At 41.7% G+C, this 18,486-nt stretch overlaps 2 protein-coding genes across 8 annotated transcripts in view; one reads left to right on the plus strand and one right to left on the minus strand.

Annotated features, from left to right (window-relative positions):
* The window catches only part of Rnase13 (ribonuclease A family member 13 (inactive)), a 41,493-nt gene that overhangs the window by 829 nt on the left and 22,178 nt on the right, over positions 1-18,486 (plus strand). The gene's annotated exons all lie outside the window — the stretch shown is intronic.
* LOC107145475 (ribonuclease 8-like) lies at positions 11,968-12,688 on the minus strand. The gene has a single exon (XM_015489457.2). The coding sequence runs from the start codon at positions 12,641-12,643 to the stop codon at positions 12,173-12,175; it is 471 nt and encodes a 156-aa protein (XP_015344943.1). The 5' UTR covers positions 12,644-12,688; the 3' UTR covers positions 11,968-12,172.

Here is an 18,486-nt window from a genome sequence, read left to right on the forward strand (position 1 = left end):
CCTCCAGTGGGTAGCCCGGACCCTGACCCTCGAAGGCCCGGCCGAGGACGCCCCTATATTCCCGCCGTCGCCTTTCTCACTGAGGGATCAGTTTAGCCTTTCCATGGGACACTACAAAGTCTGGGGCGTGCGTAATTCCCTTAGGTCCCCTGTCTAGGACTGGGTGGTCCGCGGCCGGAAACCTCCGTCTCTAACTCATCTAGGACTCCCTTCTCCCTTCCGTTGTCAGCCTTGGAAGGCTCTGGGGCTCAGAAGAGATCCTCAAGCTCTTGTCCCCTTTGGATAGAACCGAGAGCCTGGAAATCAGGGGATTCCTCTAAGTTCCCGGGGGCTTGCCCGCCCTTCTCCTTCCCCTCCCATCTCCTCGGGCCTCGAACCTCCAGGCTACAATGGGCTCCTCTGTGCTGCTTGGGGAAGGCGGGGGCGTGGGGGGAATTATGGAGCTGTAAAGGCTTGAGATGGGGGGTGGATAATGTGGCTTTGGGGGCAGGGTCCCGGGATCAGGATTTTTCTGTAGAATCGTGCAGAAGGGTGGACATTTTCGGCATTCTCTCTTAGCTGGCCCTTCCTCACCGCATTGCCTATCCCTCTTGGACTAGAGGAAGGAAGGCGCCAACTCCGGGTTAGACACCCACGATTCGGTACTGGATGCCAGACCCGTCCTTCTTGTGCGGTGTTGGTAGTGACCCAGAGCTAAGGCTCGTGGCAATGGGGACCAGTATCTGACGCAGTAGACAAAGGGGGCTAGGCTAGTTTAAAAAGTTGTACCCTCATCCACTCTACTTCACTACCAAACCGCAAACGTTCTCCATCGCCTCTAGATGAGAAATAATTGCCCTGGGGGTCTCCCAGGAATACTGGCCGAGTCAGGCACAGCAGGATGGTGCCCTGCCTCTTTAAGGCACGGGGGAGCAAGGCAGAACTATGGGCTTTTCCAAAGGGTAGGCATTGGAGAGGAGAAAGGAAGGCCAAATAGTCCCGGGAGAGGGGTGTGCAGGTATGCCCACTGCAGTTGTGGGGGTGGGGAGTGGGGGGGACATGTTTAGAAAACGCCCTGTCTTGAAAGCAGTTCCTGAGGCTGGGAGGCTGGAGGGAAAGCAAGGTCGTTGCCAAGGTGACAGGCTCTTCTCTTACCTCCTCAGGACGCTAAATTCCACTCCTTCTTTGCTGTCTTGTTCTGGAAAAGGAAGAGAAAAAATGGTTAATTCTCCTTGATGGTGAGAAGAAACCTCTGCTCCATAGTGTCTAAAAACAATCTAGGGTAGCAGACCCCTGTGACCATCTTCTCAGCAAAGGAGAACCATGGAGACAGAGCTCTTTCCAGTCAAAGGTTGTGAACCCTGAAGTCACCTAAGTTCTCCAGCTTCTTTGTAATTAGTGCCAGGGAGCTAGCTAAGAGAGTAAGATTTTGCTACCCCCTGGTGTCCACTGGGTAAATACTGCCCTGTGGCTGGTTGTAGGGTCCAGCACTTGGGAAATTTTCTCAGAGGATGTTTTATGAACCTTATTAATCACTTGTCTCAAACCCAGCACATCCATGTCAGTATTGAGTGTGAACCTTCCCTTACTGGGTCTTACATCTCTTGTACTCAAGCAAATTGGGGAACTCTTGGTAAAGTCCAAGATTCCCACAACTAAGCAGTGAAATGTATATTTTAAAAAGGAGTGGATCACCCCACCCATGGGAAAAAGGAAGCATTTGAGAGCTTCTGAGTTGGTGGGATGAGGGAGTTTGGATGCAGGGTCTGGAATGCAGTTACCCATTCTTTTCAGGAATTTTAAAATCTGTGCTAAATTGCAAAGTTTTTGTTTTTTTTTTTAAAGCGAGTGATATGTATGCTTAAAGTGGTTAAATACCACTTTGTCCAGAGAATGAACCTCTTACATGAAAGAATGTATGTGTGTGTGCGTGTGTGTGTACATGTGCATTTGTACACAATAATCCATTGTGTGTGCTTTTGGTAGGGATATGAAGGAGTAAGTTTTATTTATTTATTTATTTATTTATTTATTTATTTATGGTGCTGAGGATTGAACCCAGTGCCTCACATGTGCTAGGCAAGTACTCTACTACAGAGCCACAACCCCAGTCCAGGAGTAAGTTTTATTTATTTATTGTTGGCTGGGGTACTTGGGATTGAACTCAGGGGCAGGCACTCTATCACTGAGCCACATCCCCAGCCCTATTTTGTATTTTATTTAGAGACAGGGTCTCAATGAGTTGCTGAGTCTGGCTTTGAACTTGCAATCCTCCTGTCTCAGCCTCCCAAGCCACTGGGATTACAGGTCTGTGCCATAGCGCCAGGCTCAGAAGGAAGGTTTAAATGGAGAAATTCGAGGCTGTGAAGAGACCAAGCTTAGAGGCCCTCTCCTGCATTCACAAATATTTCTCATCATAATTCTCCAATTTCAGATTCTGTGGGACTTATCAAGCTCCTGTTTTATGATGAAATCCTGGCTTATTTAAGTTAAGTAACTTGCTCTAAGTTACACAGTAAATGAAGAAGCAAGAACTTGAACCCAGGCAGTCTGACTCCAGAGCCTTCCCTCTCAACCACTAAGTGATAAACTTCACCTAAGCTATCAAAGCTCATAAAAAGAGAATTTTGAACACTTATATCATCTTTTTTACCAATGAAGCATCACATTTAAAAAATGTTAAACTTGTTTTTGTAATAGCCAGTGTTGAAAGAGTTTCTAAAAGTGTTCAATATGTTCTTGTGGGTCAGAGAAGAAAACCCATTTTTTTTCTTAGACTTGTTGTAGAATATGTAATAGTTAAAATAATTTCCAGGAAGTTTCCAGTATGGTTTTTATGGAGAAGTAGTGTTATTCTAAAGTGGGGGAAAGCAGAAAAAAACATCTGTATCTGTAAAGTTTATTGCCTGCTTAATGTGAACCAAGAGTTCTAATTGCCCTCTATATATAGTTGGGGCTTTAGACTGCTCACTATTTATCCACCTAGAGAGTAGCAGTGACTAGGGCTCTGCTTTAGTTCATACCTCAAGTTAAGGGGGAATTAAGGAAAGACCACGAGGGACATTTTAGGGATAGACTTGAGAGAACATGTTAATTGTGCCTTCCAAAGAAACAGGGGGTCAAATCTTAGTTATTTTAGCATAAGAAATCTGGAGAATATATAATTTTTATTTTTGGTTTAGTTATTCATTAGTTTTGTTTTATTAGATTGGTAATTTTCCTTTAAAAAATTACAATTTAGCCGGACACATTGGTGCACACCTGTAATCCTAATGACTGGGAAGGCTAAGGCAGGAGGATTGCAAATTTGAGGCCAGCCTCAGTAACTTAGGGAGAGTTTGTCTCAGAAACCAAAACCAAAACAAACAAAAAATTTACAATTTGTCTTCTCTGAACTAGGTATCTTGAAAACCCAAACTGTTAATATCTTGCCTCTGCCAGTGTCTTAGTTTCCATGCTAGTCTACCAGCTCCATTTCTGAAAAGCCAGTTTCTGCACCACAGTCACAGTAAAATTTTAAAAATGTAACTCGGGGGTCAGGGTGCAACTAACTGATATAGCAAGGGCAAGGCTCTAGGTTTGATCAAGACACACACACACACACACATACATACACACACACCCTGTAAATTAAAATATCCCCAAATGAGACCATCTTGTCAACCTTTTCTTCTAAGAGCTTCCCATTTGCATCATGACTCTCTGTGCCTCATTTATTTTTTAAAAAAATATCTTTATTTGTGTTTATTTTATTTATTTATGTTTATGTGGTGTTGAGGACTGAACCCAGGGCCTCATGCACAAGGGGCAAGCACTGTACCACTGAGCCACAACTCCAGCCCCCCCAGCCTCATTTCTTTCCACTCTTCTCATGTGGTAAGCTACCAGTGACCTTTAAACACACCTTGCTTACTCCTAATTCTGCACCTTTTTGTTCTCTTTTCTTTATACATGGAGCCTTTTTCCACAATTCATCCTCTGGGCCTGAACTAAAATGTTGCTGTCTCATAGCAACTCTGTTTGTATTTCTTCATCTCTGATTATGTATTTATTTGTTTTTCTGTCTCTCATGACAAACTACCTGTAAGCTAAAAAGAAACTTTTCATGAAGTCACGTCTCTTTTGTCACTGCTCTTCTCTAGCTAGGGTCTGACCAGGTCTTCAAAGGTATTATCAAAGGTAAAAACTGTAAGAGGAACAAAAACCCCCACAGAAACAGAAATGATAGTGGGACAGAGAAGAGGGGGAAACCTGGCCGGAGTGGGAGGTAGAGAGAAGAAATCAGCTGCTTAACTTTGTCCACTGGAGGATATTTACAAATGAATACACAGGATAGAATTAAAAACAGAGGGACCCCCCCCCACCCCAGTAGCTGGAGTTGTGGCTCAGTGGTAGAGCACTCCCCTAGCATGGGTGAGGCACTGGGTTTGATCCTCAGCACCACCTAAAGATAAAGGTATTGTGTCCATCTACAACTAAAAACAACAACAACAAAACACACACACACACCACCACCACCACCAACAACAACAAAACAAATGGGAACATCTGGATCAGATGCAAGTTCATTGTGCTGTGAAAGTCTGGAAAATGCATGGCTTGGAAAATTCATTTATGGACTTGATTTAGGTACAAACTCAGAATCTCTTCTACAGTTTAACTCATTTGACTGAGGTTTTGTTTTTTGTTTTGCAGTGCCCAGGATTGAACCTAGATTTCTCACATGCTAGGCAGATGTGCTACCAATGAGCTACACCCCTAGCTCATAGCCCATTTTTATGTAATGTTTTCTTCATGTAGCTTTGCCTGTACACATTTCTGTGCATCAAGGTAATTTTTGTATACATTTTCTTCAATGAAAGCTTTGAGTAGTTATCTACTATTTGCTTAGTAGCTGTCAGTTTTAGGGCATTTGTATTATATTAAACTTTTCTTTGCTTTACAAAGAAAAGGTACAAACAAATTTGTGCAAATATACTCCACACTTTGTGTTATTCCCATTTGGTATATTTCACAAAGTGAAATTACTGAGTCAAACAGCGGGAGCCATTTTATAGTTCTTGTTATTGCCAGATGAGGCAATATTTGGAGGACAGAAGTCATGAAATGCTCTTAAAATATTTAAAAGGTTAGTTGTGAAGAGGAGTTCAGCCTATTCTGAGAGTCTCAGAGTAGTGGGGCATTAGTGAATTGTTGCAGTTATATAGAGAAGTAGATTAGGTTCTATGTAAGGGAGTTTTAATATTTAGAGCAGCCTGAAAATGGGACAGTTTTTCTCTATAGGTCACAAATCTCCACTTGCTGTAAAGTTTTAAGCAAAATGAATTTTTTTTAGTTGTCAGTGATCCTTTATTTTATTTATTGATATGTGGTGCTGAGGATTGAACCCAGTGCCTCACACATGCTAGGCAAGCGCTCTACCACTGAGCCACAACACCAGCCCTGCAAAAATGAATTTAAAAAAAATATTCTATAAGCTTTCCAGATTTGTGATCTGTGAATTTTCCCATCTGTATATCTGCATTCATTTGCTCCCCAAATAAATTATGTTAAATGGACATTTGTTAAGAGGTAACATGTACCAATTACATTAGCAGTAGCCTTGAGCCCTCATTGGCAGACTATCTAGAGTCCCAGTCTCCTGGGGCAGGCAGTGTGGAAACTAGGACTGCATGAATCACCCTGGCCTCCCTAATCTTCAGAACTGCCAAGCAGATGGGTCAAAGTTTGCCTCCAGTTCCTTGACATCTTCATTGTCTACTTCCAGGTCTCTGCCTATATTGTACCTACTCAATGAGTCCTATATTATAAGACTATGTATGCTGTGTATACCATGCCTCCAAATTGTTCCCAAGCCAACCTGAGCACCTAAGTGACTGATTTCAAGGACAAGTCCTTGTAACAAATTATACTATTTTCTTTTCTTTTTACTTGGGGATATTTGCACTTCAAATGAGGAATTTGGAACCCCAAAGAATCAGCAATTGGTAGAATATAGTGCTCCTAATTTTACTAACATAAATGCATGAATATTTAAATTACCATGAATGCATGTATATTTACACACACACACACACACACACACACTTTCATGGATGCACTCTTGTTTATTGAAGGAGCTGTTGCTTAACAATTTTTTAAGCCACTTCACTTAGTAAAATGTAGTTGCAAATCTCCATGTTTGGCTAAGGAAGAAAAGTCCTTATTGAGGATGGAGACTCAATCAGTCTCTGAGTTTTAATTTTTCTTGGAGTATAATTTGGTGAATTCTTTTGACACTACTACCCTGGTCTCAGGGATGCATTGCTTCTCTTTCTTGGTTCTTCCAGAATGCAGTGTAAAAATCTCCCCAATTCAGAAGAATACCTACGGGGAGGCAGCACCGGGCAGAGGGAGAAGAGTGCCAAGGACAGATATAGGTCTGGGTTCAGTTCCAAGGGCACCACTATGAGCTCATGAGCCTGAGCCTTGGCTCCTCTACCACAGCAACTTCTTTCCCTTCTGTAATCACCAATGAAACCAACAAGCATGGGAACACCAGAAAATACATCCTAAAGCCAACTGTGAAGTAAAGTGTAGAAAATGGACTCAAGGGCTGGGGTTGTGGTTCAGTGGTGAAGTTCTTGCCTAGCACGTGTAAGGCACTGGGTTTGATCCTCAGCACCACATAAAAATAAATGAAATAAAGGTATTGTTTCCATATACAACTAAAAAATTATTTTATTAAAAAATTATTTAAAAAATGGACTCAATATGAATTTTTTAAATGTCCCTTTTGGATGCCAGGGATGTACCTCAGTGATAGAGTGCTTGCCTAGCTCATGTGAGGCCCTGGGTTTGATCCCCAGCAACACACACACACACAAAATTAAAAAAAATATACACGCACACACAGGTGTATGATATGTACACATATATATGTCCCTTTTGTGCCGAGTATTGAGAACCACTGGCCCTTTTTTTCCTTCCAGTGCTAGGGACCCAATCCAGGGCCACATGCTAGGCAAACATTCTACCACTGAACTATATCCTTAGTCTTAGCTATTTGGCTTTTAAAAATTTATGTCCCTGGGCTGGGGTTGTGGCTCAGTGGTAGAGCATTTGCCTAGCATGTATGAGGCACTGGGTTTGATTTTCAGCACCCCATAAAAATAAATCAATAAAAGAAACGTTCATCAACATCTAAAAAAATACTTAAAAAAAGTATGTCCCTGGCTGGGCATGGTGGCATTTGCCCGTAATCCCAGTGACTGGAGGATCACAGGTTCAAAGTCAGCATCAGCAACTTAGCAAGACCCTAAGCACTTTAGTGAGATTTTCTCAAAATAAAAAATAAAAAGGGCTGGGGATATGGCTCAAGTGGTTAAGTGCCCTTGAGTTAAAACCTCAGTATCAAAAAAGGGGAAAAAGAAAAATTATGTTCTTTATATTAAGCTATAGATCAGAAGTCCAGTTTTTAATCTTTTATATGTAACTTAAAAAGAAATAAATTATGATAATCACTTTAAAGAATTTAATGACTATTTGGGCCTTTAAAAATGTAGTTAATGGTGGGCTGGGATTGTAGCTCAGTGGCAGAGTGCTTGCCTTGCATGTGGGAGGCACTGGGTTCGATCCTCAGCACCACATTAAAATAAACAAATGAAATAAAGGCATGCTGTTTACACAATTAAAAAAATGTAGTTAATGATTAAATATAAATTAAAATAGTTAAAGTATATTTTATAAATTTAATATATTTCATGTCCTTATTAAGTAATTCAGTCATCTGAGCCAACCAGCAAAACATTCTTGAATACCTAAAAATTACAAATCTAATGATTTATAAATAGGGTGAATCAATTTTCTTGTGTTCTAACACCAATTTTATTATTATTATCATTAGTATTAGTATTAGTAGTTATAGTAGTAAGCAGTAGTATTGGGGAATGAACCCAGTGGTTCTCTACCATTGAACTATATCCCAACCCTTTTTATTTATTTATTTTTTTATTTTGAGACAGGTTCTTACCAAGTTACCTCAGGCTCCCAAGTAGCTGGGATTACAGGAGTGTGCCACCATGCCTGGCATTCCAACACTAGATTTTTTTTTTTTTTTTGTGGGGGAGGTACCGGGATTGAACTCAAGAGCACTTGACCATTGAGTCACATCCCCAGTCCTTTTTTTTTTTTTTTTAAATATTTTATCTAGAGAGGGTCTCACTGAATTGCTTAGCATCTTGTCCTTGCTGAGGCTGGCTTTGAACTCCTGTCTCAGCCTCCCAAGCTGCTGGGATTACAGGCATGCACCACTGCGCCTGGCCCAAAACTAGTTTTAAAGGAAAGTTTTATTTCAAATCATGCACATTTTAAATTAGAATTACAAGTCCATCTTGTTAGGGTAATAGACTAAATTCTCTCTTTGTCTCTCTGTCTCTCTCTAGTACTGGGAATCAAACCCAGGGTCTCCTGTATGCGAGACAAGCATTCTAACACTGAGCTACATCCTCAGCCCCTAAATTCTGTTAAACATTACAAATACCCACAATACCGAATATGTACAAATTCCTTAAACATGTTATTGCTATGTGTTTCATTCTTATAAATATTTCTGTCTTTAATTCTAAATTTTCTGGAATTAAAACATACTTACCTATTAGAAAATAATGGCTGAATCAAATGGCTGGGAGCCCCTTCCCAAGCAATGTTTCAGAAGCCTGTTCTCGGTGGCTTGGAGAGCACAGTCAGTAGAGGTTTTGTCCCCAGACTTTGGGATAGCTCTTCTCAGGCCCCCAGCTGCCCCACTGAGCCCAGTTTCATGTAGCTGTGTCATTACTCTCCAAATGGGCCTGTTTTATAGCCCATGGTTCCTAGATTCAAATTACATCCCACCTAATTCTTTAGCCTACACACGGAAGTCAGAAACTCCTACCCGGGTTGCTACACCACTTGTTGGATATAATTAGTCTAGTTAAGGATTCATTCTATTCTGGAAGCTTCCCAGATTCTGGGGCCACAACTCTTATAGATATTGAATGGTTGAATTTTTCCTGTGTTGCCTAACTGTGGTTCTAGACCTAATGTTAGCCAGAGATATACAACAGAAAGGTTAACACTAAATAGAGAATTAACTTAAGGTCAAGAAAAATGAAAGCCTGGGGCAGTGGGAGAAAAAGGTTACAGAAGCCATTTTTAATTCTTTCTTCTCTCCTGTTTTACTTTTGAGAGTATTTCATGTGTATTTTTATTATTGCCTCTTCAACAAGATAATGAATCTGCCATCACAATAACCTAGGTGTGTTTGCCTAGGTCCTTCCAAACTACAGCCCACTTGAAGGCCATAATATGTAGGAACCCAATGCTATTTGGTAGAAAAGAGAGGAGAAAAGAAAACTCAAGCTGCACTTGATGGTGCACATCTGAAATCCCAGTGATTTGGGAGGTTGAGGCAGGAAGATTGCAGATTTGAGGACAGTCTCAGCAATTTAGTAAGACCCTTCCTTAAAATAAAACAAGAACAACAACAAAAAAGCCTGTTGTGGTGGCACCCGCCTATAATCCCAGCAGCTCCTGAGGCTGAAGCAGAAGGATCACAAGTTCAAAGCCAACCTCAGCAAAAGTGAAGCACTAAGCAACTCAGTGAGGCCCTGTATCTAAATAAAGTACAAAATAGGGTTGGGGATGCAGCTCAGCTCAGTGGTCGAGTGCTCCCAAGTTCAATCCCTGGTACTCCCCCCCACCAAAAACAAAACAAAACAAAAATCAAACATAAAAAGGTCTGGGGATGTGGCTCAGTGGTTAAGTGCCTCTGGGTTCTATCCCCAGTACCAAAAGAGAAAACCCAAGAATTTTTGTGCTCTCTTGAGGCAGTACTGGGATAAATGGGTAATTATTTAGGAAACAAACAAACAAAAAATGATGTGTCTTAGATTATAACCTTAAATGATTGAATATGATGATTCCACCAAGTAAGCCCAAGAGACTGCAGGAGGAGGATGCATTTGGTAGCCAGGTGATCACAAACTTTGTCCTGTTCTGTGTACAGATGCCTGCAGGACATTGAGGCCAGAAACAACAGGTACAGGGACATACATGCCTAGACCATGGGAGATCTGGGCTGGAGAAATGCCTTTAACAGTAGGTAAATGGCAGTTGAAGGCATGGACAAAATCAGTTCATTGAGCGCCGTGTGAGAAGAAAACAGAGCTAAGAATAGGACCCTGAGAAACACTATCATTTAAGGTGCAGATGCAGGAAAGGGAGCTGCCTACAACCCTGGGAAGATGCCAGAGTGGTGGGAGAGTATTGCTTCTCTCTCACTTCCAGTGTGTCTTCTTCCCTAGTCCCAAGCACAGGAGTGATCAACATTAAGTGGTGGTGATGGGCAGAGCATGGTGTGCACGGGCTGTGCCTGCTGTGAGAGAAGCTGCAGTTGCGGGTGGGATGGTGTTGGTATTGGTAATGAGCTCGAATCCTAGAAAGCTTGGAAGGAGGCTGGGAGTTGGAATTTCTGAATTCTATGCTTTCTCTGCCACTTTATGTTTCAACAAACATCCTTTCCTTATTCTGAATCATAGCCTGTGTAGGAAAATCTTTACAAATATGGGAAGGGAGATGTGAAGAAAAAACAGAAATGGTAGAGGAAAGGAGAGGAGGTGCCTTGCTATTGAGTGTGTGTGCATGTATATGTGTGTGTTGTACGTACTCATACATGTGTGTGAACATGTGTCCCTGTGTTCCCATATATGTATGGAAGTGTATTATATATGTCTTGTGTTGGTTTGTATGCATGTCAATGTGTATAATCTGTATGTTTTTCTCTGAATATCTATTAAGATAAGTACAGAAATTGAGAAGAAACAAACTTTTACAACAAGTTGACAGAGTAATTTTATGTTAATTGAATCTAGTAATAAAAATTTGAGGATTTTGTTTTCTTTATCTATATGTTCTATTCATTTCCTAGAATTCATTTAATTGTATTTTATAAGAGTATTGGTCTAGGCAGATTACATATAAAACTGCTCCTTTACTCCTTGTCTACTATAGCTAGTAGACAAGCACTGATTACGACTTTTGGTAAGTCTTGATTCTGAAATTTCCAAGGAAGAGAAATTCACTTTAGAAGGCTGAGGCTTCTGATCTGGGTTATATTAGTGAAGCATGAACTCAGGTATTGACCACCAACAAGGGTTCAGGCTTCAGCATCCTGGGCATAGCCTATTCTTCCTTTCCTTCCTCCCCTTTGCAAGAGATGGGACCTCTAAACAGTTTTAAAGGAAATGGATGACAGTATCAAGGTCTCCCTGACTGTGTTTGATCAGGATGCTACGCTTCCTCCTACCTGGGGCAGATGAAGCTGATGTCCGCAGAAATTAAGAAGGGCCTCTGACCTGCATGGTGGCGCACACCTGTAATCCCAGCAACTCGGGATGCTGAGGTAGGAGTATCAAAGCCAGCAATTTAGGGAGGCACTTAGTAACTCAGTGAGACCCTGTCTCTGAGTAAAATATAAAAATGGGCTGAGGATGTAGTTCAGTGGTTAAGTGTCCTGGGTTCAATCTCTGGTACCAAAATAGATAGATAGATAGATAGATAGATAGATAGATAGATAGATAGATAGATAATGGGCCTCTGAACAAGAGCTACAAATCTTTCTTCTTCCCTCCAGACAGTAACATGAACTCAATCAGGAAAAGCATAGTCTTTTATTTCAGCAAAATCAGACACATTTCTTTGTCTGACACAGGGAACCCAGCACTGATTCTGCTGACCACTTTCCTTAGATAATTGCCCCTGTCTGGGATTCCTCCAGGCTGTCCAACCACAGCCCTTCCAAGGTCCTTAACTTATCTTGTGCTTGTAATTTTAGATTCTTTTTCTTTAAGAAGAAGGTCTCCAAAATTACATAAGCCATTACTCCACAAAGCCTGGATCCAACCATGCTGAGATCCCCAGTGCTTGACTGGAAGAGCCACATAGTACCAAACACTGAGAAAGAAAAGTAAGCAGCGGTGAAGGATAAAGAGGAGGACCCCTCTGTTCCTCCTTTGGAGCATCCATAAAACCCCCTAAGGAATCAAGAGAACATGAGTTTGGGTTGGTAGGAGGGAAGTGGTATTTGTAAAGACAGTAAGGATTAGTAAAGAACTCAAGGGAGGAAATGCTCAGCAATGAAAAGTGTTTGCAGAGCTTAGGAGGAGGATCCCAGACCTTAGACAATTTTATCCAAGTGCACAGGAACCAGTTGGAATTTCCTAGAGTCCCTTTTTTGGGGAGGTTCACAGGCTATTATGTAAGGTGCATTCAGATGCTTCTCTTTGTACCTACAGTTCGGATACTTCCCTGAGGTGAGTGTACACATGGTGAGGGACACAGGTCCTGGGCTCTGGTGGCAGTTTTCACGGTTGTTCTTGCAGGTTATTTGGGGGGTCTGGCAGGTGGTGGCCACATTGGAGAAGGATTCATGCAGGAAGGTGTTGAGGTTCTTGCAGTATTCTGTGAACTTGTTGACGTGACCCATGGCTGAGTTGCATGCTTGAGGCTTGGGCTGCACGTGCTGAGTTTCAAACCACTGAGATGAGGTCATGTTCTTGGGCTTGGCACTGACTGGGGTCTCAAGCACCCACAGTCCCAGCAGCAGGAGCAGCATCAGTGGGTAGAATCCTGGTCTGGCTGGTGCCATTTCTCCTAAGGGGGAAGTGGAACAGAGGGGAGGAGTAGATGGGTGAGTAGGTAATCATGCGAGTCCTGCTAGTCCTTCCAAGAATTTCATACCCTAAGTCAGTTACTGCAGGGTTCCTGCAGCCCAAGATACTTGAGGAGACCATCTGCACTTTACTTTTTGATCCCAGCGGCTAATGTACTATTTATGCCTTCAATAAATACTTTTATTGTCTACCCCTCACAAGAGTTGTATAAAGTGAATATAATTACCCTCTCTATATGCATGAGCAAACTGAGACTCCTAAAAAGTTAAGGAAATTCCCCATCACCCACTACTAGAGAATATCAAATACAACATTTTAATCAAGCTTCCACTGCTTCTATTCTTTCCATACTCCTGTTTCCTTTTTGACTCTCTGAGAAGTAGTCATGAAGGGAAACCAGTCTTTGAAGAAAAACAGGCCAAAGATCTCCCAGTCTGGCTAGGTGTCCCGGAAAAGGTGGATTAGGATTGTGGAGTTAGACTCATTCCTCTCCACTCTGCAGTTCTGTTTCTCACTGAAGTTACAGAAAAATGGTCTCACTGAGTCAGGGAATCACTGCACCAGCTGGTAAAGCTGTACAGTGAGTGGGTTCTTTCCATGTCTGACATTTTGCCCTGCTGGGCAATGCCTTGGAATGATAGAGGGTCAGAACTGGAAGAGATCTTTGAGATCACCTCAATTGACTGCCTCATTTTAGAGAGAGAATGAGCTCAAGTTCCTGAAAGGGCAAGTGCCCTTCCCAAGGCCATTGAGTGAGTGGCAGCACAGGGACTGGGAGCTTCCTGACTTTCAACCCTTCCCTTTGGTCCAGTGCCAGCTGCCTAGGGAAGGGGAAAGAGCTTCCCAGAGAAGCAGAGCATAGCGTGTCTCTGTTTGTGGTTTTAGGTGGTGTGTGAACATTACCTTAAATAACTTTCTCTTAACCTTTCTGATAACATTTGGGAGAAAGTTTCCTCTTAGAGCAAGAAGGAAACATTCTGTTACACTCACTAGGGTTTGTTTTTCCTCCCTTTCAAGAGACAACAGGCCTCAGGCTGAGTCTTCAGCTGAAAATAATATTAGAAGAGAGTTTTGAAAAAACAGATGACATTCATTATGTTTATTTTTATTTCTGTTTATTAAATAGCACAAGTACTTTGTGAAAGATGGTACTGCACAGTTTCATTTTCAAAGAATTATTTGAAATAAATGAATAAATATGTATCTGGTAAATTATAGTAATGAAGTAAATAGATATTACAAAAATTGTCAAGGAAAAAAGCAAATAACTTCAGCTGGCAAGACTTGATCTGTGCAATAGCTCCTCAGATCCGTGTTGGTGTCTTGAATTCCATCCAGCATCCCAACCACTGGCATTTATATGACTCCTCTGCCTTCGAGAAAATATGTTCTTCTCCATTTCTGAATGTGAAACTTCTGAGGGGTTGGTCTCTTTGTTCCAAGGTGGAGCCTGGTTCACCAACAGAACTCCCCCTTTCCATGGTAAGAATCCTTTCATGCAGTTCTTCCCACAAAGCAAACAAAATACTGATTTTTGGACCCAAGAAAAAATTACCCAGCAGGCACTTGGCTTGAGCACCACTGTGATTTTTTCCCCCCTTTATTTCTTTCTTTTTTCCCCCCAGAATGTCATTTCTCTCTTGCAGGCCCTCATCTGAGCCTTTCCCATTGGGATGAAAAGATTACCAAGTGATTATTCATTAACAATTATAATCCAAGCCACCAGGCTTTGGAGTGATTGGGTGGGGATGGCAGCAGAAGCCGAGGGCTGGCCTAAACATTTCCTGCTGACCAAATGACTGGCCACAGGCTCTGCAAGCTCCAAATCCAATTAAGTTGCAAACATGTGCTGGCCCTGCAGCTGACCAGCTTCACTCAGGCAGCCTGGGGAAGGGGTTCCTTTGATTGTGTATTTGATCCTAGTCATTCATCATGAGCCTTCTCAACTGCCACAGTCTTAGGGCTGTTTTATCCATTAAGCACTAGAGGCTTTGTGTTTAGGGACTGGGAGATTTCCAGGGACCTACAGTCTTTGAGACTGGGAAAAAAATGTACTGGCTCCAAATACAGAAAAAGACAAATATAAAATCAAATATTTGCTTACCTATTACAAAAGTAACAAAGTCAATTTTATTTATTTTGAAGTTTGGCATGCATAAAAAGTACATTACATTGGAAAATGATCTTATTTAGATTTTTCTCATTTTGGAGGAATTCCCAAGCACTGCGAATGAAGAAGGGCACAGCATTGATCACAAATTACTTGTGGTCATATAATTTCAATGTAAAACTTTAAACATATTTTATATACAGTCCTGCAAAAGTGATCTTAAATGAGAGGCCAGATTTTACATATTCAGTGTGGTGTAGTGAAATGTTGAAATCTGGTAAATCCGATGGTGCACAGTGTAATGTTGACTACTAATAGCAGCCAGGAAAATATACACCCCATTTTAAGGTTTGAGTCAGTACAGGGATTTACAACAGCAATAGGAGGAAAGGGATACTACGGACTGCTGTTTAGTGAACATCTAATATGTTCTAGGTGCTTTGTTAAAAATAACAGCTCAATAGCAGTGGCACATGCCTGTAATCCCAGTGGCTCAGGAGGCTTGCAAGTTCAATGCCAGCCTCAGAAACTTAGTGAGACCCTAAGTAACTCAACAAGACCCTGGCTCTACATAAAAGTACAAAAAAGGGCTGGGGATGTGGCTCAGTAACTAAGTGTCCCTGGGTTCAATCCCTGGTATAAAAAAAAATAAATAGCCATCATCTTAAAAAGTGTTTCATGGGTCAAGGCATTGTGCTTTATGTACAGATATTTGCTATCTGTCCCATGTTATTATCCCCATTTTACAGAAAAAGAAACCAAGGCTCAGGAAGGTTAAGGTCACATGTTTAAGTGGCAGGACCAGAATTAAAGATTAGGGTGCCTGGGGTTGTAGCTTAGTGGTAGAGCGTTCGCCTAGCACGTGTGAGGCACTGGATTCGATCCTCAGCACCACATAAAAATAAATAAAAGTAAAGATATTGTGTCCACCTACAACTAAAAAAAAAATAATGAAAATATTAGGCCTATCTGGCTCCCATACTACTTTCCTGATTATTGAAAATTGTCTTGTGAGTTTACAGTCACCTTGTTAGTCACTGGTCTGGCAGATGAGCCATTGTGGCTCTGAGTGACTGGTGCTGTGCCCACGAGATCATAAGTAGATTGAACATCACCACTATTGTGTACTGTGTTCTTGACAAAGAGTTAAGCAGAGCGTGTCTATTGATCTATTTGTTGATAGAAACAACATCTTCTCATTTATCTTGTAGCACCCACATGAGACAGAAATATTTACATTTATTTTCCAACTGAGGAGACAATGTCTCTATCTTTGAGTAACATGCAAAGCAACGGAGTAGTGAGCGAACAAAACCAGTTCACTTCCATTCCCCAATTCACACTCTATGCAGGCAGGGCCGCAAAAGGGTTAAATGCACTTAAGAGCCAATTCTTACTGATTTTGTTTTTATATGGGTGTTTCTGGCCAGTCCCAGAGTGTAACTTAACTTCTTCCCTTGAGATGATTCAAGATGCAAATGTGAAATAGTGAAGTGATAAGAATACTGAACCAGACATTAAAAACCTAATTTCTAGTCAATTGCATGAGGTTGGGTCAGGCACGTTGCTGACTTTACATCCACCCAGCTTCGTGGGATACCCAAGCTAGGAGGCACTTCAGAGGTCTGTCTGTTACTGATTGGAGGTATATTCTGGTGTGCACCACCAGGGAAGCTCATAAGCATATTCTTTATAATGTTCCCCCAAATGGATTTGAGCCTGAATACCTCCACTGACATGGATCTTTACTACCTTTCATGCAGCTGGTTCTATTGTCTCAGAATTCACCTCCTCTGGTATTGCTGATGGCGGTGAGGGGTATATGTTTTTCAAACCTCTGCTTAGGACCAGAATTAGCTCTAGGTCCCGCATTGCCCCAGTAGAGGGCAATGATGGGATGTATTTATAAAGATTATGTGTGAGAAAACTCTTATAATAAATTGAAAGCTATATTGCTCCGATAGGGTCCTTATGATAGGGTGTGAGAAAAACCCTTGGGTTTTTTTGACACTTTCAGTTGACTTTCCCTTCTTCATCCCTGTATCAATTAGGTAGCTAACTTACTGAATACCCAGCATGCTCAAAGCCTTGGGGCACATGAGGCCAGACTTATTGCTTCTCTTCTTTCCCTTTCTACCCCTATCTGGATGACTGTCATCATCTCCTATGTGTCCCACTTTCTCCTGGGCCTAATTGAGCATATATAATATTGTTGGATGAGTCTTGGTAAAATACTCCTTTCCCTGTTAAAGAAAATCCTCAGCAGTTCCCTTTCATACAGGGCAAAATTCAACCTCCTCCACCTGGCATCAAAGCCTTCTTCTACTCAGCCTATGTCCAGTCCACCCATCCCTTACCAGTACTCTCCCACTTCTCTAACAAATACCAGTACTCTAACAAAATACTATTCTAATGAGACTGGACTTCCTTTTATCTCCACGATAACTTGTCTTCAACTTGCTTTCTGTTTTTCCCTCTCCCTTGAGACCTGGCCTTTGGCTAGCTCAAAGGGGCACACAGGAACCATGTGCTGGCCTCAGTCTCTATGGGGGTCCTTCGTCTCCTTGTCATTTGTAACACAAAGATTTTCAGTTGAATAATTTATTAAATGCCCCCTGGCTCCAAAACTCTATGAAACAAGGAAAAACAAAGTGTTAGCAGCCAGGCTGGCACATGCCTATAATCCCATTGGCCCAGAAGGCTGAGGCAGGAGGATCTCAAGTTAAAAACCAGTCTGGTCAACTTAGAAATGAAATAAAAAATAATAACCAATGGGCTGGGGATGTAGCTCAGTGGTAGAGCGAGCGCCCCTGGGTTCAATGCCCAGTACAAAAAGGTGGGGGTCGCTGGGGTTGTGGCTCAGTGTTAGAGCATTTGTCTAGCACATGTGAGGCATTGGATTAGATCCTCAGCAACACATAATAAATTAAATAAAGTTATTATTTTAAAAAGTTTTTTAAAAAAAGTCTTAGCAGTCACACTAGAATACAAGGAGAGAATACAACAGTCATTAGTATGGCAATATGTAAAAACGTGGATGTGTAACCGATGTGATTCTGCAATCTGGGTAAAAATGGGAGTTCATAACCCACTTGAATCAAATGTATGAAATATGATATGTCAAGAGCTTTGTAATATTTTGAACAACCAATAAAAAAAAAAAAACAAGGAGAGGCTTAATAGAAGACCCTGAGGTAGCTTGAAAGAAGAGGAAAGATTAAGCAACTACCTCCCCAAAGACCTTTTTTTTTTTTCCCCCAGGAAACCCCAGGAGGGTTAGGCAAGGATACCAGAAAACTCTATCTGGGTTACTGGAGTGAAGCAGACCAGCACCAATGCCGCTACTAAAACGCAATCTTTGAACTACTAGAGCCACCCTAGTAGGGTTCTTCAGGCTTTACCCTCTAAAAGGCCTCCTGGGAGGGAGACACTGACCTCAGGAAGGAGGGTTCTAAAGGAGACTCCTCTGCTATTTCTGAGGGCGGTGTGGGGTGTATGGTTTTCAAATCTCTGCTTAGAACCAGAATTAGCTCTAGGTACCTCATTGCCCCAGTAGAGGGCAATGATGGGATGTATTTATAAAGATTATGTATGAGAAAACTCTTATGATAAATTGAAAGCTAAAGGTCCTTATGATAGGGTGTGAGAAGCACCTTGCTGTTGCTGCTCTCTGGAGGCACCAAGACTGAGACAAGCTGGGCTACAGAA

This window comes from Marmota marmota, unplaced genomic scaffold, assembly GCF_001458135.2.
Source record: "Marmota marmota marmota unplaced genomic scaffold, marMar, whole genome shotgun sequence".
Taxonomy (NCBI): Eukaryota; Metazoa; Chordata; class Mammalia; order Rodentia; family Sciuridae; genus Marmota; species Marmota marmota.

Excerpts from the sequence above, each read along its gene's own strand:
- LOC107145475 (XM_015489457.2), bottom strand. The coding sequence starts at position 12,643 with ATGGCACCAGCCAGACCAGGATTCTACCCACTGATGCTGCTCCTGCTG.